The following is a 26,108-nucleotide window of genomic DNA, read 5'->3' on the forward strand; positions in this document are numbered from 1 at the left end:
TTAAAACCCTGTTCTAGGTCTGCTAGAATTTCTTTTCCTGCTTAAGACACAAATGGTGATACTCAAAATCAGACTGACAATTATCACAGTGCCAACCACTAACACCACCAAAGTAGAAATGCTGAGTCCGGACTTAGGGTCCTCTGGTGGAGGAACAAACAAAGCTACTTGTGCAATGTTAGATACCCTTGATGTCAGATTGCTTTTATCCATACTTTGAATGGCAATGAATATGTGGCTTGCATTTTCTTCTAAGATATTTCCTGGTTTGAATGTAAAGTTTTCCTTGGAGTTGACCTCATTTGGTAACAGATCAGTAGTGTTTACTTGCAGCGCATCATCAAAATTATCCCTTAGATCCAGGATACTTCCGCTTATTCTTATGATATACTTTTGAACTAAGAAAAAAATGTTACATATAGTTTAGAAACTAGAGCATACCATATTAAATTTCTTTTTATTCATTCTCCTCAAAGATGTCATTTAGTCATGCCAAGCTTATACTCATATCCAAAGCCTTATTTATTTTTCCATAAAAGCTGAATTCTGATTTTTAAACTCTGCCAAATGCTACCTTCTTTATGAAAAGTGATAGCAGGTTAAAATGTGTCATATTTGATGATTCAAAACACGAGATTATAAAATTAATACTTTGCTGAGCAATTAATTGTAAATTGTTTTCCTCTCACACAACCTTACACCCTTTTGCAACTTTTGCAAAAGGCAACTTTTTTGCAAAGATTTTTTTGCAAAAAGCAACTTTCACTTTTGCAACAAGCAACTTTCACTTAATCAACACTGCATGACACTTCGTCCTTACCTCTTCCAACATCAAAATCATCTCCTGGTGCTGTCCATGTTAGACTGATCTCATCCTCATCTGATGTGGCCTTAAGGTCTGTGATTTGACTTGGTGGGAAGACGTCAGTCAAGTAGGGAGGACTTGGAACGTTTGAAACCACAAATGCACCTCCAGATGCTGTTCTGGTGAAACTCTCCAAGTTTGTCTGAGTGTTCTCATCAATTTCAGGTCTTGGTGGATTCCCTTTAATGTTCCCTGCATTAAAAAGTCCTGGTATTTAATGGGCAAATCTGCACTAATATTTTCAGAACTCAACAAATTGTATTTCCTATCCCACATCTTTCCCTTTTTTTTCCCATATACACAGTTACATTTTACTAATTTTGGTGACAAAGTCATAAGCATGCAATTGGTGGAAGAATTCTTTCATTAGTATCCTGACCAGAGTATTGTAGGGTAGAACTGGATAAATAAATGGCTTTGGCATAAAGGCTGCACTGAATGGTAATATTGTTATATAATTCAACACATGCCTTAAAAAAAAAGGAAATGCTTTATTTCTCAAATTATCTTCAAGATGGGAATAAACCTGGGGAAATTACTACTGGTTCCCTCCCAACCACTTGTGCCAGGTTCCTTACTTCCTCCCCGTTGCAAGTGTTAGGGTTATATTCCAATTGCCAACAGAAAGCCCCTAAAAGTCACAAGTGACAAAACAAAGGAAAGCTAACAAAAATGCATTTTTAATCCTTATCGTCACCTTCCTCTACACATTTTTCCTTTTGACTCAGTAAAAACTTTCCAAATAAATGTTTACTCACATATCTTTTAACAGCATATGTAATCGGAAGGATAAATTCTACCACTGGTTTGTACTTAGGTACATAACCCATTAGCCTGTTTGCTTCATCCTGAACTGAAAATGTGGCATATTATTGTTGATATAGGTAAGATGCTCCAAACTAATATAATAATGGGTGACATTTATCAAGATGCCAGACACTGTACCAAACCTTACGTTAATTTGGAGGCACACTGTCGTATGACTGAGAACTTCATTCCAGAAATGGGAAAAGCTGTACTCTGAAGTTGTAAACTATTTGCAGCCTTAACCATATCAACTCACAATTATTCAAGCCGTCACTGGGTTTCAGTGACGGCTTGAATAATATTATGAGGTACTCACCATCCACTACCCAGCCTGGTATATATGCAGCTCTATTCAGTGGATGCCATAAGTTTCGCATGACAGCATTTTCTCCTCCATGAGCCCGTACTTTCAAGCTATATCTGCCATTTTCTTTATAAGTTGTAAAATATCTGGAGTAGACTCCATCATTCTTAAAAGAATCAGCACCTTATTATAGAAGTGAAAGAATAAATTACTACTGTAAAGAAAAAGAGAAATTTATGCATTTTCTAAACCAAGCATATGGCCTTTATAAGCATATTGCCTTGATTGGGCTCCCTATTCTGTGATTGACCCCTTGGGGAATATTTCCATTTTGCTCTGCCAACTAGTATCATGTTGAATTGATATCCTTGTGTTACTCTGTGTGTGTGTGTGTGTGTGTGTGTGTATACACACAAGGATCCCCACTAAAGAAAAATTGTCTTTGCATAAGATTTAATTATCACTCCAGTCACATACAAATTACCTATTTTGACTTATCTTCAAACACTCCTTTTTATTTTTATTTTATTTTTTATGTCAAGATTTCCTTAGCTAATTTATTAATTTTAAAAGATTTTTTTTACATCTTTATTGGAGTATAATTGCTTTACAATGTTGTGTTAGTTTCCGCTATATAAAAAAGTGAATCAGCTATATGAATACGTATATCCCCATATCCCTTCCCTCTTGTGCGTCCCTCCCACCCTCCCTATCCCACCCCTCTAGGTGGTCACAAAGCACCGAGTTGATCTCCCTGTGCTATGCGACTGCTTCCCACTAGCTATCTATTTTACATTTGGTAGTGTATATATGTCCATGCTACTCTCTCACTTCATCCCAGCTTACACTTCCCCCTGCCTGTGCCCTCAAGTCCATTCTCTACATCTGCATCTTTATTCCTGTCCTAACCCCTAGGTTTTTCAGAACCATTATTTTCCCTTTAGATTCCATATATATGTGTTAGCATACGGTATTTGTTTTTCTCTTTCTGACCTACTTCACTCTGTATGACAGAGTCTAGGTCCATCCACCTCGCTACAAATAACTCAATTTCGTTTCTTTTTATGGCTGAGTAATATTCCATTGTATATATGTGCCACATCTTCTTTATCCATTCATCTGTCGATGGACACTTAGGTTGCTTCCATGTCCTGGCTATTGTAAATAGTGCTGCAAAGAATGTTGGGGTGCATGTGTCCTTTTGAATTATGGTTTTCTCAGGGTATATGCCCAGTAGTGGAATTGCTGGGTCATGTGGTGGTTCTATTTTTAGTTTTTTAAGGAACCCCCATACTGTTCTCCATAGTGGCTGTATCAATTTACGTTCCCACCAACAGTGCAAGAGGGTTCTCTTTTCTCCACACTCTCTCCAGCATTTATTGTTTGTAGTTTTTGGGTTTTTTTTGGTTTTTTTTGTGGTATGCGGGCCTCTCACTGCTGTGGCCTCTCCCGTTGTGGAGCACAGGCTCCGGACGCTCAGGCCCAGCGGCCATGGCCCACGAACCCACCCGCCCCACGGCACGTGGGATCCTCCCGGACCGGGGCACGAACCTGCGGCTCCCGCATCAGCAGGCGGACTCTCAACCACTGCGCCACCTGGGAAGCCCTGTTTGTAGATTTTTTGATGGCCATTCTGACCAGTGTGAGGTGATACCTCATTGTGGTTTTGATTTGCATTTCTCTAACAATTAGTGATGTTGAGTATCCTTTCATGTGTTTGTTGGCAATCTGTATATCTTCTTTGGAGAAATGTCTATTTAGGTCTTCCACCCATTTTTGGATTGGGTTGTTTGGTTTTTTTGATATTGAGCTGCATGAGCTGCTTGTATAATTTTGGAGATTAATCCTTTGTCAGTTGCTTCGTTTGCAAATATTTTCTCCCATTCTGAGGGTTATCTTTTCATCTTGTTTATGGTTTCCTTTGCTGTGGAAAAGCTTTTAAGTTTCAGTAGATCTCATTTGTTTATTTTTGTTTTTATTTCCATTACTCTAGGAGGTGGGTCAAAAAGGATCTTGTTGTGACTTATGTCATAGAGTGTTCTGCCTATGTTTTCCTCTAAGAGTTTTATAGTGTCCGGCCTTACACTTAGGTCTTTAATACATTTTGAGTTTATTTTTGTATATGGTGTTAGGAAGTATTCTAATTTCATTCTTTATCATGTAGCTGTCCAGTTTTCCCAGCACCACTTATTGAAGAGGCTGTCCTTTCTCCGTTGTATATTCTTGCCTCCTTTATCAACGATAAGGTGACCATATGTGCGTGGGTTTATCTCTAGGCTCTTCTTTTTATTTTTAATCCTTACCTCTTACACTATGATCCATTAACTTTCTGGTCTAACAGTGGAAAATCCATCTATTATTAGAACAAACATTTGGGGGAGCTCAGGAATACTGTATCATAAGGATACTTCTTCATATCACCGGTACTAGAGTTATTTGTTAAATTGCAAACACATTTCTCAGGGAGGTTGTGACTCTAGGAGAGAGGTTCTTAAAATGAGGTCCTTGGACCAACAGCATCTGCATTTCTCTGGATCATATTAGGAATGCAAATTTCTTAATTTGCATTCCTAGGGAAGGCTCCAACATTCGTATTCTGTTTTAACAAGCCCTTCAGGTGATTCCCTTTCATGCTGAAGTTTGAGAACCCCTGCTCTAAGTCATTGTTAATCACCAATACCTTCTTAGGTAAAGGTGTCCCAAATTAGTTAAGTAGTCATTGGGTTTTATCTGAGAAATGAAACAAGATACACGAGTTTTAATGTAGCATGGAAGGGGTTGGGGAAAAGGAAAGAGTCACTGGACAGTTTAGGAAAATATTATCATATTAGATGAAAACACTGAGGTGAACCAGGGAACAATTTTGCCTTCTAGATTTTTCACAGGGCCAACTCTAGTTGATGGTAGGATTATAAACTGACTGATTTAATTACACTGAAAAGAAGTTGATAGAAAATTCTGACAATTTAGAAGTTTACTGATGCGGTAATTTCTTTACTAAATGATCTGTCAAAAGAAGTTTCAGTTCCCAGAATAATTCAGAGTCTGGGAAAAAGGTCTTTAAGTACCACTCACCCACATAGACCAAGGAGATAGAGCATGACCAACACTCTATTTTGTTTTCTCCCAGTCAGATCTGGTATCTGATGATGCTCCAGTGATGTTCCCTCCTCTGTTATGGCAGATCTACCTTCCCTTGTGCCTCAGTTCCTGAGAGCATATGTGAACTTTTATCTAGCTGTTGGGAATTACTCTTGCCTGTCACCCTCTCCCTGCCAAGGGCCCAAATTCTACTTAATTTCATACTACTGCTTGAGTTTCACTGTCTCTCACCAGCCTTTCTTGATTATATGCCCCTTAGAAACACTTATTAAGAATTCTTGATTCAGTCCTCAATCTCTCCAATGAGACTTTCCTATCTGTTGGTAAACATTGGTTGTCTAGATGACAAACAATGACAGTAAATAAAATTCATTGAGTGTTTACCATGTGTAAGACACTTGCAAATCACTCTGTAGATGTTACCTGGATAGAATTTCATGCTGGTCCAGCTGTTCTTCCAAAATCTGCATCAATTCTTCTGGTGCCTATCCCTCTGCCCCACACTGCCACAGGGACATAACATATCCTGAGTTATGAAAATATAGACTTGTTCAGAGAAACCTGTGAATTACCTGCACCATTATCCAAAAGTTCCAAAACTTCTGTTTTCCCAGTATTCGATTCAATGAAAGCAGTCACATTGGCTCCAAGAATGGGTATATACCCTTGTAGAATTTCTGCATAAACAATCATTGGGCTGGGGAAGCTGTTTGTATCTTTATTCATTTTAGCACTCACTGTGATTGGAGGCACAGAAGAATTTGCCGCTCGAGAATTTACTGTTATAGTTAATGTCTCCCCTTTTGCATTTGCTTGAAGACTGTAAGTCCAAACACCCACCTAAAAATTCAATGGAAATGGAGTAAGTGTCCAAGAGCAAGTTATTTTCTGTTTCCATTATCTAACTCTAAAATAAATTGTATAAGTGTGTTGCAGAATAAACAGGGTTTTGAGAATTTGGGGGGTTTTGAGGGTAAAATGATGAGAGTTGAGGCAGTTTGGATAGGACATCCTGACTATTGTAATGCCTGATGTCCAAAATTTATGAAATCTCTGTAAAAATAAGCTTTGGAAAGTTTGCCTTGACCTTATCCTTTGATCTCAAAGTCCACAGATTCTATGATCTGGTAGTACTAAGAAATGGCTCTGTAGCTATCTACACAGCAAGCTGCACAGACTCTTACTACATTGCCTCCTCAAAGTTATTCTTAGCCTACCTAATTTTTTCCCTTCTCTTCCTTCCTCCTAATGTGTAAGTTCTTTCTTTTTCCTATCACTAAAAGTTTCAGGACCATACAGGCATAGAAAGTACATTCTATTTTATCTTAATTTTGAAATGATACAAGTATTGGCACCCATATTTATGATATTAAACAATGTATTTTCACCTGTAGAATAAATTTGCGAGGAAGTCCAAAAGTTAATTGTTTACCTTTGTAGTTCCTGGAATACTGAGATAGGCCATTTTGGAAGGTGAATCCACTATGAAATTTCCCACTGAGTTTCCAGTGGGATCCAAGAGAGAAATAACGGGAAGCTGTTGGTTCCATGTGATGAGAAAGAATGTGTCCTTTCCCACAGTGCTATCAATTATTACAGTGCCGTTCATCCAGTCAGTACTGTCGAGTTTTAATCCCTTACTTTCAAGCTGTTTAAATATATCAAAGAATTAATGACTGGAGAAGAGGGTAATTTTATGCTGTTTTACATATTTTAAAATTTCTGCCCTGAGAACAAACTTAAATATGGCATACCACCTTAGGCTTGTGATCTCTCTGAAAGCTGATTGGGATGTGACTGTTGTCAGTCAGAAAGTGTGGAAATATAGGGACTGAGGAAAACACAGGGTATAATAAAAGCATTAGAGCAGGAGAATGGGGTTTACAGCTGGAGATATGGCCCTGTTATTATTTTCCCAGTTGTCTTGGCAAACACCTACCCTAGGATTTAGCGTTAAAGGGTACATCTACCTCTGAGAAGATTAGCTGTGTGTGTGTGTGTGTGTGTGTATGTGTGTGTGTGTGTTGCCCTCAGTTTACCATTTTCTTGATAACCTAAAATAAAATAATGCTGGTGGCTAGAGTGTTTGAGTAGAGGAGACACAGTAAGTGGTGGAGTTCAAGAGAGAAAATCAGAACTAGCAAATAATGAGACAAAGAGGGATATTTTTCTGATGTGAAGTCTTGAAATAATTTTTCACACACTATAGAGCATTAACATTGGACAGTAATCATGCCCAACAAGAGTGGAAAGAGGGCAAACTGATGTCTATGAAGTCTGAAATCCTGAGGAGAGAAGAAGTGAAAGATAGGACCTTTCTCTAAGAGGGGCTTAAAGGAAAGTTTTTCAAGTCTTTGTGGACAACTCTCAGTCAAGGAGAGCCAACTTTATCCACTGCCCAAGAAGGTACTTCCTTCATATATGTCATTTCAGGAATGATGGGAAATGTCACTTCTACTCCATCACAGTCCTAAACCGCAGATACCTTCACACCAACACTGATAGAAGGATATGAATTCTACCATTGAAACACGATGGCCATGACAAATATCTTAGTCCTATGTTAAATGGACATGTCTTTGAGAGGACAAATATTATTGAGTTAAATTTGAATGTAAATAACTTTTTAAGCCTCCCCATCAGGAAAGTCTAGGAAAGTTATTAGACCTTGCCTACATAGTAGTAGTATGGCAAAATAACTAATTAAAGAGAGGGATGCAAACTTTTCTCTGTATTCTAGCTCCACCATCCAAATCCAAGTTTCCATCCACTCAGATAACATACCTCTAGCTTGTCACTATTTTCTCCCAAGATTTACCCATCATGTATGTCAATCCAGATTAACCATTCAAAAATTTGTTTTCTTTTTGTTATTCCTCTATTTAAGAACCTATAGGCATTTCAAGTGAGGGGAACAAAACTTTACTCCTCCCCCTTTCATACTGTTTAAAAAGTCCATCCCCCAAACTTTGAGCACCTCCTGCACGCAAATGTCTCATTTGCAGCTGATTTCCCAATTTCTGCTCTTATATTTTAAAGTTCTTTTGGTATATTCCACTCTGATATACCATCATCCACACAGAACAAGCATAAAATGATATCCTCAAAATTAGTTCTCTCACCTTATTTGTCAATTTTAGACAATTGTGTCACCATTCTCTGTCAACAAGACTGAAACCCTCAGGAATGAGCTTTATTCTCCTTCAGTTTATTTTTTGTACACTGCCAAGCTAGATATCAGACCTGTTCTTAATTTGGGTTCAGGCTGAACTGCAAAACAGATCTCCAAACCAATCTGCAATATTATCCTAACCTTACATCCTATACTTCTGTCCTCCTCATTGTTGGAGAGTAGAGGAAAATAGGTTTAGATGAATATGTCAAGTTTTAAAGTAGGCAATGAGGTGAATTGGAAGATGGTAGATGGATGACTTGGCGTAAAGTGACATGATATAGACTTAGTGGGAATGGATGTGGAGAGAAACAGAATTTTGTAAATTATATTTTGAAGTAAACAGGCTCTGTTAACATTTTTCATGGGGCATGAACAAAGAAGAATCAATTTATTCCAAGTTTTTAAATGTAAGTAACAGAAAACGGTGGTGTTATTGAAACACAGAAGAGAAGCAGAGTTGAGGCAAACAAAGAGAAGAGAGGTGAATAACATAAAAAGACAGTGAAAAAAGTGCTTTAAGAGGTAAGAGAAGCCCTAGACTTGTAGATATGCTCTGATTATTCACTCTCTTTCTCCTGACAAATTTATTTCCAAGATATAATCCTTCCATTTCCAATCCACATTCTTGAGTTCATTTATCTAAATTAAATATATTTCATAGCAGTGAAGGTTGGGTAAATCTTGGAAGCATGAGGGTTTTTTGTTTTGTTTTGTTTTGTTTTTTTTTTTTGCAGTACGCGGGCCTCTCACTGTTGTGGCCTCTCCCGTTGTGGAGCACAGGCTCCAGGCGCGCAGGCCCAGCGGCCATGGCTCACGGGCCCAGCCGCTCCGCGGCATGTGGGATCTTCCCAGACCGGGACACGAACCTGCGTCCCCTGCATCGGCAGGCGGACTCTCAAACACTGTGCCACCAGGGAAGCCCATGAGGTATTTTTAATGCATTCATATAAAAACGGATGCTATACTATTAGACAAAGTCTATTTTTGATGGAAAATTTAACAGCATTAGGTTTTGATGTTATCCCTTGACCAAACCCCATGGGAAAAGGAAAAAAAATACACCTGCTATTTCAATACTTCAACACTTAATTTGGTCATATCTAAAGGATAATTTCTATTTCAGATTGATTTTTTTAATTAAAATTTTATTTGAGAAAGATATAGAACTCAAAACTTATAACAACCAAATTATTTGTCTTGGTTATGGCTAAACGCAGACATAAAAACCCAAGGACTGGGAACTCTGACCTGAAGAGATTGCTGGGAGGCATCGGTGTTTCCTGATGCAAGGGCCGCGAAAGCATCAATGAGGCCATTGTTCTGGGCTTCATCTGAAGCATAAAAATGTTTTCCTCCTAAGGTGTAAATACATTAAATCGGTTGCTTTCCAGAAAATAAATATTTTCACATTTTAGTGATTAATTAGATATCGGGTAAACAAAGCCATAGTTTCAGTTTGTATTGTTAAAATAGACCAAAATCAGATAGGTGTAATGCTTAACTCTGAAATGTTAACTTAAAAATGTCATAACTGGGAGGTAAGCTACCTTTAAACCCCACTTATAGAAATCTTCCTGGCTTAAATGCATGAAATAATCAAAGAATATGAAAAATGTTACAATTTCATGTACTAAAGCTCACAGAGTTCACATAACCTTTTAGGAGAATTATTCACTTTAATTATCATTTAAGATACAGTTCTAACAATGTAAGCTTTCAAGTTTTCCAGCCAGAGTGGATCAGAATCAGAATATTAGAAAAGTTAAAGAACTTTCATATTGAGATATTCTGACAATAGTTGGCAATGAGGAGATTAAAAAAAATGGTAAACAATAGAGACAAGTCCAAAAAAGGCACTACTTTGGGGGGAATACTTGGGACAGAAATATTTTACAATGGCCGTAAAAGTACTTTGAAATGATGGGAGTTTGTACAATTAAGCATTAAAGAGCAAGTATATGTTTGGTAGCCTTAGAGGTCAATTCAATGCAATAATTGATATTCATAACGTTATAAATTGTGTTCTCTACTATGTTTAAGAAGACACTGAAAACATGTAGTCCATTTTCATTACATGTCTCTGTATCTAAGATAATAGCTATTGTATATTTAATCAGAAACCTGTTATTATATTTATACAGCCTGAGCTATTCCTTAACCTCCAGTCTAGACTCTGGTCTCATGTATTTCCCACTGTCCCTCAATGTGGCTTGCATTGTCATCCCAACATGATTTTTTTCCCTCTCATCACTTTTTCTTCCAGAGAAAGCAAACAACTTGATAAATGTCCAGCTCCAATGTCACCTTGTCTCTCATGCCTTCTTTCCCTGACTCTGTTCAACCCTGGGAAAATCAATGGCTCCCTCTGTCCACATAGTGCTTGACTCCTATGTATGTCTCCTGTTATGGAAGAATGTTATCTGATTATGCTATCTGATTACTACTTTTATTTGTCTCTCCTGCCAGCATGACTGTGAGCACCTTGAGATCAGGTCTGGTGTTAAACCAGAGTTAATCTGGTCCCAGGCTCCTAGCACAGCACCTGCACAGCAGGAGCTTAAGAGAAGTTGTCGAATTGTCAGCCTCTACATTTATGCATTGTTATCAAAGGACTAGAATGTATGTCATATTTTACCTGTTACATTGCTCATCTCTATGACTGCTTGATCGGCATTTGGTCCCAGAGCAATAAAGTGAATTATGGCCCCACTTTGTTTCACTTCATCAATACAGGTGTTTGCAGAGCTATCCTCCCCATCAGTCAGCAGCACTATTTCAGATCCATCTATTTGGGAGTAATTATTTCCAATTACCTACAAATATAATCAGAGCATTATTACAGGTGTTCCTAGATCAAATGGACATAGAAAATAAAGTGTGCAGAAAAGAGGAGATAGCTTCTTTTTTAAAATCATAGGATCTGCAGTCAACAACTGCTAGGGGAACTTAAACATGACTTTATGTTTCTGTCCACCTACTGTAGGGAATGTTTGCTCAGATGAAGTTTGTGTGGGAGCAGGGGTGTGGAAAATCCTGCTTGGGTTAAATGACTATGACATCTCAGTCTGGGGAACTCAGGACAAGTAGACACCAAAAATATAATGGCAGAATGTGGCATTAAATATTCTTCTGTTTTCTTTGACCAGCATATCCTCTGACAGGCTTCGGTGTATAAAGTCTGTTGTATATGCAGCTAGATGCATTAAGAGTTTACCTCAACATTTTAAAAAAGTTAATGACTCCAAATTAGGGAACCCTCAGTATGCTTATAAAGAAAAGATATGGAAAGTTCTAAGCAGGTCAAGGTTAGAGATCTTGTTATATAGTTTTGATTTTACCTCTCATAGTCACAAGCACAAAACTAAGCGTATTGGTGGTGTAAGAGAATACATGACTTATTGAGATTGTGTTCTATTTGTGGCTTGAACCAACTGAGAGTTTTGAATCTAGACACCTGTAAGAAAGGATAAAGAGAATTTATCCCAGGATAGCAACCGTATTTCATCTTTGACAGCTTTGTTGGTAATGGCTTCTTGACACACCATTTTGAGAAATTGAGTCCAGTCCAAGAGGGAAAAAATGACAGGTTATCAGTGGCTTTCATGAACTTGCAGTGGAGATGTGTGTAGATTTACAAAGGAGGGTTTAGAATGTAGAAATTCTTAATAATGCTGGTGTCAGGGGACAAAGTGACCAGTCTCATTTCAAATTTTGCATGTTTTGAGGCAAAGAATGACTATTATGTACGTTTTATAATATATGTGAAATATGGCGTGATATGCAGGAACCAAACTAAAATATAGGAAATGCGTTGATACATTATAGCATTTATACAGCATCCCCACCACATTCCCCCTACACAGTCGAGAACAAATGAAGATTCAGACATTAAGCATGGTTCTCTGTCCTTCACATCTCCCTTTCTTGTATTAGTTTATTCACTGTACTGGTTCCTGGGGATTCAGCAGGAACTACATGGTTTTTTGCATTCATGGAAAGAATTAAATTTAAAGATATTTATTGAGATTTGGGTGATAAGCTGAGGAAATATAGAGAAGAGTGACAAATACACAACTAATATATTCAGTAAAGAGAAACAATATAATAGTGCTACCATTTACTGAAATTTGCTAAGTGTTAAATGTGTTTTACACATTGTGTAATTTAATCCAACTCCAAACTCCCAACCTGTCCCTAGATTACTACCCTACTACCACTCTTACTCCCTACATTTTATTTTAAATCAGGCAACCAGAGTCATCTTCCTAAAACATGAATTAATTATCAGTCTCTGATACTTGAAAGCCTTCTGTTGTGTTTAAAATACAAACCTCTTATATTTTTTGAGGGTTTGAAGGATCTAACCATTGTCTACCTGGCAATCATATTTCATACCCCTTCATTTGCCAAATTCCAGTGCCAATAGCTTCTATCATTTCTTAGAATAATTTAGTTTTTTTCACCTCTTTCCCAAGGGACTTTGCCCTTTTCTTTCCGCCTGAACCACTGGCTCCTTCTCATCTTTCAAATCTTAGCTTAACCATCACACTTCAGAAAGCACCTCAATGGCCTCTCTACCTGAAGTAGGCTGTGCTCCTCTTTTCCCTGTTACTTAATCACATTACCTTTGTTTGGTCCCTTCACAACACTATCTCCACAACCTTCAATTATTGTTTTTAAAATAAATTAATTGATTGATTTATCTATGTATTATCTGTTCCCCACTGAATTAACATGCAAGATTTGCTTCTTACATAAATAAATATGTGTTGAATTAATTAAAATATGTTATGTTTACTCCCTGCTCCCTACAATATGTTGAATAAATTAAACATGAACAACCCTACGTGCTAGCTTTCATTACCCTATTGATGAGGTAATTGAAGGCTAGTGAGGTGAAGCGTCAGGCTTAGGGTCAGAAAGCTGATAAGTGATCATTGGAGTTTGAACCCAGACTTCGTGGTAGAAAGCTATGCTAAAAATGCTATTCTATTTATAAAAGAGGGATATTCAATAGAGTTGGGAGTAGCAGGAAAAGCTACATAAAGGAGCAAGGATTTTGAAGAATTGGTACAATTTTAACATGCAAAGATGGAAAAGAAGCACTTTAGGCAGAGGAATTACATGGGCAAATATATGGAGGCTGTTAGTATATAGTGGGCTTGGAGAACAATGTGTACAGTAAGTTGGTTGGAGCATAGAGCATTGGGAAGGGAGAACTGAGAAAATACTGGCAAGAGAGGTGAGGGCAGGTTTATCAGAGGCTGAGAAGCTTTTAAATAACATCAGACTGAGAAAATCAGACTTAATTTTATAGACTGTGAGGGGACAGGATTTCTAAGCAGGAAAATGACACAAATGATATTAATTGTGAGTTCAAGATGACCATTTGTATAAAAATAAGGTTCATAATAATAATTATTGTGAATTATATGTTCACTATGTAATATAATAAATATTGTTCTAAGTATGAACATGTATCATTTTGCTCATAATAATCCTATGAGATAGGCATTCTTATTTTCTGTATTTTATAGATAAGGCATTGAGAATCCAAAGAGACTGAAAACTTTGCCTAGATCACATGGCTTGTAAGTAGCAGAGCCAGTACTCTGATGTCAAAACTCATGTTCTGACCAGTATTCCTTACCCTAAGTATGACTAACAGTTCCTGCTACATCTGGAACTTTGACAGATAAACATTAGTTTCCCTAACTGAACGTCACAGAAACTAAAATGAAGATTGGCCTGAAGTGGAATCATACCATCTGACTTTCTTCTTTGCCTTAAAATTTGATGACTCTTGCTGCTCAAGAACTCTTATTTATTTAATTAACATTAATTGAGCATTGACTACTGCATGGTAATAAGACAAAGTCTCTGACCTCATTGGGCTTATACTCCAGTGGAATTTTAATGGTCATTTATTTACCCATTACTTTACTCATTGATTTACTGATCCATTAAAATATGGACAAGTGATTTTTTCTATGTGATTAGTTCTATGCTTCTTAGAATTAGTTATGTTAAAATTAGGGAGCAAGTATGTGAAGCAGCACTTAACATAAAAATGTCCTAATAATAAACAAACTATATTTGAAGTACAATTTTCACCTGAAATCCTGATTTAATTCCGCTGCAGATGGAAGTTCCTCCACTAGCAGCTGTAGGTAAACTCGCCAAGAGCTGTCTTCTTTCATTGCTGCTTATTATTTGGATTAGATTACTTTTGATGTAGGCAGTATTGTCAAAGTGCACCATCCCCACCCAGGATCCATTTTCAACGGTCTGAAGCAGGAACTGTTTTGCTGCTTGATTCATTCGATCTAGGCGATTAGAACCCTGAATAAAAAAGGTTAGGAAAAACAACCAAGTAATTTTTGACTGTAAAATAATAGCAGATCACATAAAATGAGTGAATAGAATTTGTTTTTAAAGATTTTATGTCAATAGTAGTTGATGTTATAAAAGAAAACATTTTTTCAATTGATAAAATTAAAAAATACAGTTTTATTATGTAATACATATATATAGTATAGTAAGGAACCCAGGCTTTTAACCAGAGCTGATTCTTGGCTTCTAAGAACCTAAATTAGAGGTGTAGAGTAGGGTGGGCGTTGGGCTGGAACTGGGGGGTGATGACATCTTAGAGACTGCTTAATTACTCCTGGGATCCTCTGTTCCAGTTGTATCAAGATGAAACTCCTCCCCAGGTCCCACAGTTTCAAACCAGACTATCATGGACTCCAGCTAGAAACTGAAATCTCTCCATCCACTGGCCACCAGACTACCCAAAAGATGAAACTTACTCTAAATCCTGAGAGACCCCATTCCTACCCCACCCATTTCCTCTTCTGCTCCTAACCTCTCCCCACCACATTTCCACTAGGGATTAACTGGAATTGGTTCTTTGGTAACCCGTTAGGACTCATATCCTTATTTCCTAGGTGAATACCCAGGATATATACCTTTCCATGCATTTGTCTTTTTTCAGTCCCTCAATACCAATTGACCTGTGGTACTTCTTCCTAACACATGCCCAAATTTCCCTCTGAACTCCCCGGAACGAAATAATGGTGAAGAACTTTTTCTACATCCCCATCTTAGCAGGTTTTCTCTACCACTTTGCTTTACCTTTAAACGTGGCTCTACCTGCACCCTGTCTAGGGGAGGCTGCTCATCTTCTTCCAATTAAGAACCTCATCTCTCCCCAGCAACACTTCCTAGAACACTTCTGTGTACTGGTATCTACCACTCTGATGCTCTTTCAGAAACCCTGTGCTATTGTGGATTATTTCACCCAGCTGTATCATCCTCTGCCCTTTCCACTACCACCCAACCCCCATTTGTTGAATACATTATTCCTGATCTTCAGCATGCTCTGTTCTGCCTCAAATGTGTCATCCTTCTGGGTACCTTATCACATTACATCTGCTCATTTGTAGTCCATTCATTTCAACAATTATTTATTGAGTGCCTACATGTGATAAACCCTATTCTAGACAAAAGGGATACAAAGATGAATAAGACTGCTTCAAGTCCTAGGGAGCCTGGTTCCTAGAGAACATGATTTCAAGCCCTAGAGCAGTTCACAGTATAGTAGGAGAGAAATGTGTAATTTCAATATAATATATAGTAAAAGAGGTTTGTACAGGTAATTGTGGAAGATCTGCTGAAGGGCCCTTAGCCCAGCCTGGAAGACTGGCCCATGTCCTGGACAAAGTGGGTACCTACATCAAATTTTGAAGGGTAAGGTAAGTATGAGTTAACTCATGATGCGGAAGAGAGAGAATTTTGTCTCTTCAAGTATGAACTGTTCAAGGATATGGATCTCTATTCCTAAAGCCTAGTACCATTCACTTAATGAGGGTAGAAGGAATGAATGGCTGAATCTGGTCCTATCTTCTTTATGGTGATGCTTTTTGTCTGTGTCTTTGAGCATAAGGAGGTCATTCATATAGGTGATGCAAATAAAATAAAGCCATGTTAAGAATTCTCCTGGTTGATCTTTCACTCTCTCCTCATTCCTGTCAAGTATTTACAGTAGATAGAGGGAGCAAGGTTAGGAAACTTTTACATATTTCAGTCTCTAGTTCTGATCTTCTAACAAAAGCTTTACTAAAGGACCCAAAAGTCCTCCTCCATAAACTCTCCATTTTCTGGAAAAAAACAGTTTCTTGGATTAGGTCCTTCTAACTCTATTGCCATCCTTCTCTTTCATTATAATGTTCATTGCCCCTCTTGAGGTCAAGATCACAGGAAGTGATGGTACTTATGCCACCGTGCAGTTTAGAAGAATCCAGGTGCAGGTAGCAGTCAGAGTGTCCTTAAGCATTCAGTCACTGCCCTGTCCCTACATCCAGGAAAAATGGGTGCATGAACTTACAGCCATGCTTCCAGACTTATCAAGGACTAAGCACACAATTCTTTCACTGATCTTTAGCAATGAGAAGACAGGCGGAGGGGGTGGTGCCACCATAACCACTGTGTTTCTAAAATCCTCAGAACTGCTGATCACCTCCCATGTGCTTCTGAAATTGCACATTTTGTTTTGTAGGCTTGGAGCTTCAAGGTTATGGGTTTTGTTATTACAGAATTCAGCGACCTAAAAGGTTAACAAAATGAAAAGAAATTTTATATATGATGAATTAATTTTTTTATATGATGCATTTAAAAACTCAACTACAAATCTGAAAAGTATTAAAAACCTCCTCTCTAAAAATGTTGTTTATTGAATGAAATATGATTCAGGGAGGAAACATATAATAGTAAGGCAGATTTTCAATAATAATAATAATAATAGGTGACACTAGATGAGTACTTACTATGTGCCAGCCAATGTTCGAAGAGCTCTATAATAATACATCTAATCCCTGAACAGATATTTTATAAACATGATAACAAGTCCTCTGATTATAAATATACAGTCTGAAGTAATGATTGGTATACTTACAGAATCAATACCTTGCATAAACATTATGGATGTCTTTTCAGTTTGATATTTATCAGGGAAGAACTGACAATCTTTTTCATACAGTTTTGTCTTGGAATCAATTTTGCATCCCTTAGCTACACAGCTGTTTCCTTGACACTTATACACTCTGTTTATACCAGTAATGCCTGTGGAACACCTGAAAATGTGTGACAGTTAGTCTTTGAGGCAACCTAATCATTAAAATTTTTATAAAACCTCAAGTGGTCTTCTTATCAAGGTTTTCAATAATGATCTTTATCAAGGTTTTTATTCTTATTTGAATACCACATACATCCTATTTTGACAGCAAAGTTTCAGGGTTCCTACCAGAGCACTTATCTGTTTTTCAAGAAATTTTTGAGGGAAATTTTAAGTAGGATCTCCAGTCTATGCAAAGGGTGAGTTCTCTTCTGGAATTAAATCTCCTGCTCTCCTGCTTATACTAGTGGCTGTAGGCTCCCCTTTTCCAAACATCTCTCCTAGTACCCTTGTGATGGTAAATGCACTGCAGGCATCTGGAAAAGGCATCTTATGAAATCATTTACTCTTGGTACCACTTTAGCCTAAGGCTGTTTGTGTATTTCTTATTCAAAGAAATTATCCTCAAGAGAATGAAATGTCGCATAGCTACAAGTATTTTGATTATTCAAGGAATATTTTTATCCAAAGTGAAATGTGGCTAGAAGGAAAGACTGGGATACTGCCAAGGACAGTAAAGAATAGTAGAGGGATTTTAGACATATGTTTTATTGCATGGAATTTGCCATAAGTGGTAGTGATTGTAACAAATATGCTGGAATGTGAAATGTAGCTGATCTTTTCAGTATATTCCAGTTCAAATTTAAAAAGCAAAGACTAGATTTTATTTAGTAATTCAGGGAGTCTTCTAAATATGTCTGTGCCTCTATTGCCCCAAAACTCAGCAAACATAATGGTGTTATCTATGTTAACAACCATGATGAATAGTATGCATAGACTTAGACATTTAGGGGAATATGATATAAACAAATGTAATCACATAATAGTCTTTAAAATACTCATCCTAAAACTTGGTGCTATGGTGCTGAGGAAGGACCTACTCTGAAATCTGTACATTTTTGATAAGTCCCCTCCCCCAGCAGGGCATCTAAGATCGATTAAGCTGATGATGCCCAATTTTACATTGATTACCCCACCCATTCTGCTCTCTTGATCTCAGAATCAAGAGGATTGTCCATTATTAACTGTGATGTTAGATTTGTATTTTAACATGAACGTTATAAATTCCAGGAAATTTCTGTTTGGCTCTTTGAAGCTGGTTGATTTCCTACTCAGCCGCATTTACCACTACTTATTTTTTTCATTCTTTTGTAGAGTAAATAATTTTGACCTCCTAGCACATAGTACAACCCTTTACAGAGAGCACTCACTTCAGCAAAAATGAGTTCTGGCAGCTATGGTAGAGAGGTATAAAAATATGTCAACTTGACTACCAAATGCTCTTGAAGTTATGTGTATTTTAAATGAACAACCAGCTTCAGGACTTCCCTGGTGGCACAGTGGTTAAGACTCTGCGCTCCCAATGCAGGGGCCCTGGGTTCCAACCCTTGTCAGGTAACTAGATCCCATATGCATGCCACAGCTAAGAGTTTGCATGCCACAACTAAGGAGCCAGCAAGATGCAGCTAAGGAGCCCGCCTGCCGCAACTAAGACCCAGCACAACCAAATAAATAAATAAGTTTTTTAAATGAATAAATAAATAAATGGACAATCAGCTTCTTTGAGATACATTTTCTTAAAAAACCAAAAAGCACTGTTTTGTGATATAGTATCTGTTACCTGCATTGGGACAAAAATGAAAGAAAGGCTTTTGAAAGAAATCAGTCAAAGGAAAATGAGAAGTTACTGCCTGCAGTAATTTAAGACAGTTTAAATAGTCATGCCTTGTTGCTTCAATTTTCTTTGTGTTAGCTCTGTAGAAAGGCTCATCATCATTGTACTCATCAAACACTCCCCAGCGGTGATGGGCCCACTCATGAACAAACAGTCTACCTGTGGGAAAATATTTCAAATACATGATTATATTTCAAGTGACATAATCCATCCCTCATATATTTTAAGAAAATTTTTTAAAATCCAGAAATTTTAGGCTTTGAATAATTGCTAACATTTATATTTTTGTTTATAAAAAGAATACTGAATTACATTTCATTTTATTAATTATATAGTTTTTAGCATATTATTTTTTATTCCACATTTGTTAAGTCAACGAAACATTTATTATGTGTGTGCCTTGGGCAGAACAGATTGAACTTTGAGTTTTGGTTCTTGGGGGGCAAAATGTCGTAGATATTACAGTGGTTTTTGGCTCTACAAAACTCACTCCTACCAACAACATAAACATACGTATAACACATCTGTGGTATTAAAATTTCACGAAGGTACAATTAGTTTAAAAATGTCTATATATGCTCCGTAGGAGATTGATAATGAAAGAAAAAGATTGAAAAACACTGCTATAGACAAAATATAATTTGGGCGGGTGTCTAAATAAGGTGATTAATTTATAGTACTTAGCACATATAAGCATTAATGAAATGAAAACATTATTTTTAATTATATATATTCAGCACTATACTAAATTCTAGGAAATATACATATAAGTAAGATATAATCCTTGACTAGGATAAGGTTAGAGAGAGGGAGTCAGAATTAAAATTTTTCTTCCCTAAGAATTTCAGGGTGAATAGAAGAATAAAGAATTTCATCCTTGAAATGCAGGATGAAAAAATAAGTACATTTTTTGTTTTAGCAATATTAGGAAAAACTTCAGCATAAATAGATATGGAGAAGTAGAAGTTGGAAATATAGTCTGGTCCAATACAATGTGTGTTTCTCCAATTCAGATTACCTCGTGAGATCTGAAAATCAGAGGACACTGTCAGTATTATGAAGAAGTCATGTTTCTTCTTTAAGTCATTGCTACTCAAAATGTGTTCCTTGCACCAGCAGTGTCAGCATCACATGGGAGCTGACAAGAAATGCAGAATCTTGCGTCTACTCTAGACCTATTGACTCAGAATCTGCTTATTAACAAGATCCCTAAATTATTCCTCTACACATTAAAGTTTAAAACACTGTTTTTAGGTTCCTAGGCAAATGGGGCCAGATGAGTGAACATGAATTATATACATCCTTCAGTGTGGGAGGAAAAAGCTCTCATATCAGCTACAGTGCTTGGAATTTGGTGAATTTTAAGAAAATTTAAATCTGCCTGAACCTGTGGTTCCTTTTTTTAGAAGAGTCCACTCTCAGACTGGCTTTCTTTTCAGCTTATGACTGGTTGCCTGGCTCCCATGCCCTCCTCAGTTTGCTGAAAGAAGAGAATTCAGGTGATCTGACCACACATACAAAAAGGTAACTATGTGAGGAGATGATATGTTAATTAGCTCAACTGTAGTAATCATTTCACTATGTACATGTATAGCAAATCATCATGTTGTACATCTTAATTATATATAATTTTTATTTAAAAAGCAACACCTCTGACTTAGAATTCCATTCCTATCTCAATCATTGTCTCAGTTCCTACTAGCCCTGTTCTCACTTCCAACAGCATTTCTGTGTGTGTGTGTGTCTATGTGTCTGTGTGTCTCTGTACTTTAAATATCTTCTGTGGAGGCAGCTTGCAACCACACTGAACTGCTGCTTGGATGGTCCAAAAGATCTTTCCAGGGACCTATTGTTTTTGTTATCATTTTTATTACAAATACATATATTTTGAGGAGTTTCTTCTTCATCTTATTTCCCCCCAAAAGCCTTGTTGTTTTTAAGGCATTGTTTTGCAGAATGTGAGTTTTCCCACAAACACATGTATCACATTATGGCAGAAACACTTGTCTAAGAAGGAAGGGGGGAAACTGTCAGTTATGGGATAAGGGCTGAGGTGAGGGGTATGGGAAAAGAATAAGAACTCCGGTAGGGACATTGGCTTTAGACACTGAAGAAAATCTTCCTCTTCTAAGACAGGTGGAAGTGGAGGAAAATGAAGGTGGACATGAGTTTGGGAGTAGAAAGGAAGAAGGAAGGGACCTCTACTTTCTCAATCAAGGCATCCGTTAACTCATGAGGTGTAAAACACTGGCTAGTGATCTTAAGAAAAGTGGTAGAAGTTTAGAACAGCTGCTATGGGGAATGAGAAAGCGAGAGGAGAGAAGGCAAGTCCAATCATTGTTGAGTAGATTTGAGGACTTCACTGAGCTTGGAGAATGTGTTTTTTTAAAATATACCAATTAGGTTTATAATTTCCTTTCACAATCTTGGAAACATATTAACAAGAGTCAAAAAAAATGACTGGAAATTCAGTACAGACAATTGGCAAGTTGAATAAAACATAAGGATAAGAATGGTGAGGGAGTTGTGCTCTTTATACTTGTAGCTGACATGACTGACTTTGCTGGATATGTCAGGTAGAAAAGAAAGTATATCTAGAAGGGCACAAAGGATTAGAGGTGGCAAGTACAACAAACATGGTCAGACTAAGGTATGGGGGAGAGGTAAGATTGGGATGGGATAGGATGATGGAGCTTTTAGGATTGGGTCCAGGCAATGTTGAGGACCATGACTAGCTGACTGTTTGACAGAGATAAGAGACTTAATGAATGTTCGCTGAAGGGGCAGTGGAAGAGGAAGAAGTGGTTCTGGGTTGTGCAGATTCAGGAAGGCTTTCATTGAGTAGTGACGTATGAGTTGGACTCTCCTTTGACAATAATTTTCGTTTTCGTCTGAAAAATATTGTGCTTTAGTTCATTTGAAACAATGATCTTAACTCTTAGATTGAACCAGATGAAATTGCCATTTTCATAGGTAAAAACGATCACTTATAGACAAGTTCATCTGGTTCAAAGAATGGATTGAATAATAGTATCAGCAACTAACAGCCTGTGAACGTTTTCTCTTGGCCAGGAACTGTCATCTTGGCCCTTTTCAGCTTGCCACGAATCTGCCTTCCATGGAGGTGGCAGGTGATTGATTAATATCCAGCAGTGGAGAACTGAAAAATAAAAACCTAAAAAGTGTTCCTAAAGCAAAACATTTACTATGGCCATCCCATGTTCAAATTTCTGTAGAGACCATACTGAGTACAATTACAAGGATGATCTAGTTTAATATTCCCAACATTTCTATAAGATAGGAGCTCCTCTACTCACCATTTTTTAGGAAATAAGCACAGAGAGGCTGGGTTGTTTGCCAAGGTCACCCATAGCTGTAGGGGAGTCAGGATTTGACCCTAGGGACTCTGGCTCCAAGGCTTGTATACTGAACATGGATATAAAGCTGCATGTTGGAATCATGGCAAAACATTTGTTTCAACCAAAATTCCTACCTGATGGTCCAAATTCATTTTGTTTTTTTCCAAGTACAAAGTCAGGGGTGAAGTGAATGTATTCTCCTTTTTCTTCACAGCCTGTGAACTGCTTGGTATATGGTTCATCTCTACCTGGGAGGGTAGGTGGTGAGACTAAAACATCAGCCTGAAAATGTTTAAAAAGGTGTTTACAACGTCAGAATAAGAATGATAACATTTGTGTGAAAAACTCTGAAATGATTAATTTAGGTCAAAATTGACAAGCAGCAGAGAAAATATTTTTAAGAGACACTTTTTGAGTCTTACATGTTTGTAACTTTCATGCTTTGGCCTCTTGTACTGAATGATGTTCTTCCAATTCTCTGGAATTAATATTGATACATTTTTGAAAAAAAATCTTTTTTCTGTGGCTTCAAACAGATAAGTAGATGCTGCAGTCACCATGTCCTATTATTATAAGAAAAAAGAGAAGTGAGGATGGCCAAGGTAGAGAAGACTAAACGAACAGGCATTCATCACAGACAATTCTCACCTTTAGTCATTAATACAAAAAGCAACTGACTGGTGAGTAGGGTTTCTGATTCAAAATTTGAAATTTGTCACCTGTCAATCCAAAACTGTGGCTTAATTCTGCACATTTAACAGCTTTCAGTCTTCTATAATCCTACATCAAAAGTCAAATACTTATGTTTGGCATTACAAGAATTGTCTAATATGATAAAGGGCATGGACTTTGGAAGCATCTAGACTTGGTTCCAATACTAGCTTAATACTCTGGCTTAGACCTTGGCTAGTTTATATGACTGCTTTGAATCTCAGTCTCCTTGTCTCCTTAATATACTATTACAACCTATCTTTAAGGTTGCCACAAACATGAAATTAGTTATAAACTACACATAGGCAGTCATAAAACTCACTGATATCATTACTATTATAATTCCTAGTAGGGAACAGCCTTACCTGATGCAAGCTGTGGAAAACAGTTCATGGTGATGGCCCATAGAAGAGATTTTCACTATATTCCCACCTCCCAGCAGAGGCAGCTGGGTTGGGAGCACAGCGAGTGGAGTAGTGGAAAAATTCATAGGAGAGGCAGAGCTTTTTGATCATAGGCAGAGCTTCTTGCTCTGCCATCAGGCTGAAAATAATATCACCTTATATTGTTTAGTATCCTGAACCCCAAAATGTTATGATTAATGAGAGAAATTGTTCCTCCAAAGAGCTTATTATCTAGTGGAGTAAATAGATGGATTAAATGTTCATTGGTAATCTATTCTGCATGATCAAATCCACTGAATAACTGAGGAATACCGGGTGCTGGATGACGGTGTCAACCTCTTCATGTTGCTGGCAACACCACAGTCTACAGTATTGTTTATGTCAAAGTAGATCCTCCTCTCAATTCTTCCTGACCTAACATAAGACCACAATAAAATTATTCTTCTTCAGGAATTTCAGGACATTCTTTCCTGTTCTCTGGAAGAACTGGAAGAATTAAACTGACGAGGCTCAGGACAGGGATCAGCCAGAAGCCCGAGTGCAGAGGACTGAGACCCAGATGACCAGCTCTTGTTAGGAAGAGGGCTTCAGAGAGCTCCCAAAGTAGGTTGGAGGTTACTTCTCAATTGATGATAATTATATTTTTCCAAGTGTTCAGGCCAAAACCGCTGGAGTTTTTTTTGTCTCCTACTTTCCCTCCACCCCTCCTCTACTCCACACACCTATCAACAAATTTCTCTATGACACTCTTAGAATTTGTCCAGAATCACACCACAGTAATGATCTCTACCACAATATCCCTGCCTCTATTCAACATTACTTCTCACCCTTGAAGCCTTCTGTGACTTCTATTTTTACCTCCTCCCCTCCCCTACCCCACACAACTAAACCATCAGCAAATTTGCTTATGATAACCTCACAGACAAAGAACATGTTCAGAATCACACCACATTAATGATCTCTACCACAATATCCCTGTTCCAAGTTACCAGCACTTCTCACTTGCAACAGCTTCCGACCCAGTGTCCCTCTGTACCTCTATGCTGCAACAGAGCTTATACAGGATGAAGGGACAAAGGAAAGCCCTCTACAGTGTTTCCTCAAACTGCCGACAGAGTGACTCCAGAACAAGCACAAGAGAACACACCTCTTCTCTTCTATGGATTCTGATTTCACTCAGAGTAAAAGCCCAAATCTTTCTGATGGTCTGGGCCCTGCTACCTCTCCACCTTCAGCTCTCCCCCACCCTTCTTCCTGCTCATTCACAGTTGTTTCCTTGGCCACATCAGACATGCTGTCACCTCCAAGCCACTGCACCTGCTGTTCCCTCCCCTAGGTTTTCAACTGGCTCTTCCAGGCCTCCGCCCCGATGTAACATCAACAGTGAGACCTTCCCTGACTACCCTGCATGAAACAGTAACCCACATTCTCTCCCTACCCCAGCCCCACCAACACTGCCTATCCCCCTTTGCTGATTTATTGTACTGCATAGCAACTTACTACCGTTGGCCTGCTCTACGTTGACATGTTTTTATTATCTATATCATCTGAAAAGGATATATACTGCAGGAGATCAGGAGCTTTAAAAAATTTCACTGCTCTCTCTCCTGGCATGCTATAAGCAAGCATTCAATAAATAACTGTTTAAAGAACAGACAAGTCCAAGTGATTGTCTTCCCAGTTCAGTTCACCCTGCTGCTGCTTCTCACCAGAAGGATGGGAGGTAATTTTCCCTTTTCGGTTCGTAACATTTGATAGCAACGGACTTAAAACAAAGATTCTCTTTCTTTGATCCCCTTTTCTTTCCTCCAAAGCAAAGATTCTCTTTCTTTGATCCCCTTTTCTTTCCCTCCTGCAGTGTGAAAAGAGATTGTGTTTGTCAAAATAAATGGCACAGGGACTATAAACACTCCCTGTGCTCCAGACATTTTCTGAGGCTGAATTTAAGCAGTAAAGATGTACTGCAGTGAAGTTGTGTGCTGAGGACCACCCTGCAAACTGTGTTTGAGAGACATTAATGAGTTGTATGTAGGCCTGGAAATATGCTTAATATTCAGAAAACGTTATAGTATATCTGAAATAAAAGTAAACTTTCATCCAAAAAAAGAACAGATAAATCCAGTTGCTAATTTACAGATTAAGAAACTGAGGATCAGGGAGACCCCATGCCTTGTCTTTGGTCTTATGGTGAGACACGGTAGAATGCTGTCTAGAACCTTCAATTTCCACTGCCCATTGCAGCATTGTTTTTTACTTCACCATGCTGCTTTTAAACTTCCTAGAATGCTGAGACGTTTCCATTGCAATTATTAACTACTATATATTTTTTCTCATCAGTTCAAACAGAAGAAATCCCATTTCTTTCTTACCTTTATCTGTTGAATTAGTGTTTCATCTTCTGGCACAGCAGGGTCTATAGCAATGATAATGCCCTCGTAGCCATTGTTATCCAGCCGAACAAGGGAAGTATTGGACCCCTGCAGCAGGTATAGGGCCAAGAAGAAGACAAAACTTCTGAATAACCCCATTGTTCC

The 26,108-nt window shown here is 37.9% G+C and overlaps 1 protein-coding gene across 1 annotated transcript; it reads right to left on the reverse strand.

The window, feature by feature from the left end:
- On the reverse strand, positions 1–26,108 carry LOC309838251 (calcium-activated chloride channel regulator 4-like; the record flags this gene model as incomplete). The annotated part of the gene is made up of 14 exons (XM_082679294.1): positions 25,944–26,108; positions 22,882–23,022; positions 22,594–22,741; positions 19,151–19,259; positions 17,207–17,384; positions 16,640–16,858; positions 14,368–14,595; positions 10,889–11,066; positions 9,502–9,608; positions 6,511–6,726; positions 5,651–5,918; positions 1,989–2,159; positions 821–1,057; positions 1–398 (listed from the first exon to the last, which is right to left on the reverse strand). The coding sequence occupies exons 1-14, from the start codon at positions 26,100–26,102 to the stop codon at positions 1–3; spliced, it is 2,757 nt and encodes a 918-aa protein (XP_082535420.1). The 5' UTR covers positions 26,103–26,108.

The sequence above is a fragment of the Grampus griseus genome, assembly GCF_964374135.1.
Source record: "Grampus griseus genome assembly, chromosome: 1".
NCBI classification, from domain to species: Eukaryota; Metazoa; Chordata; class Mammalia; order Artiodactyla; family Delphinidae; genus Grampus; species Grampus griseus.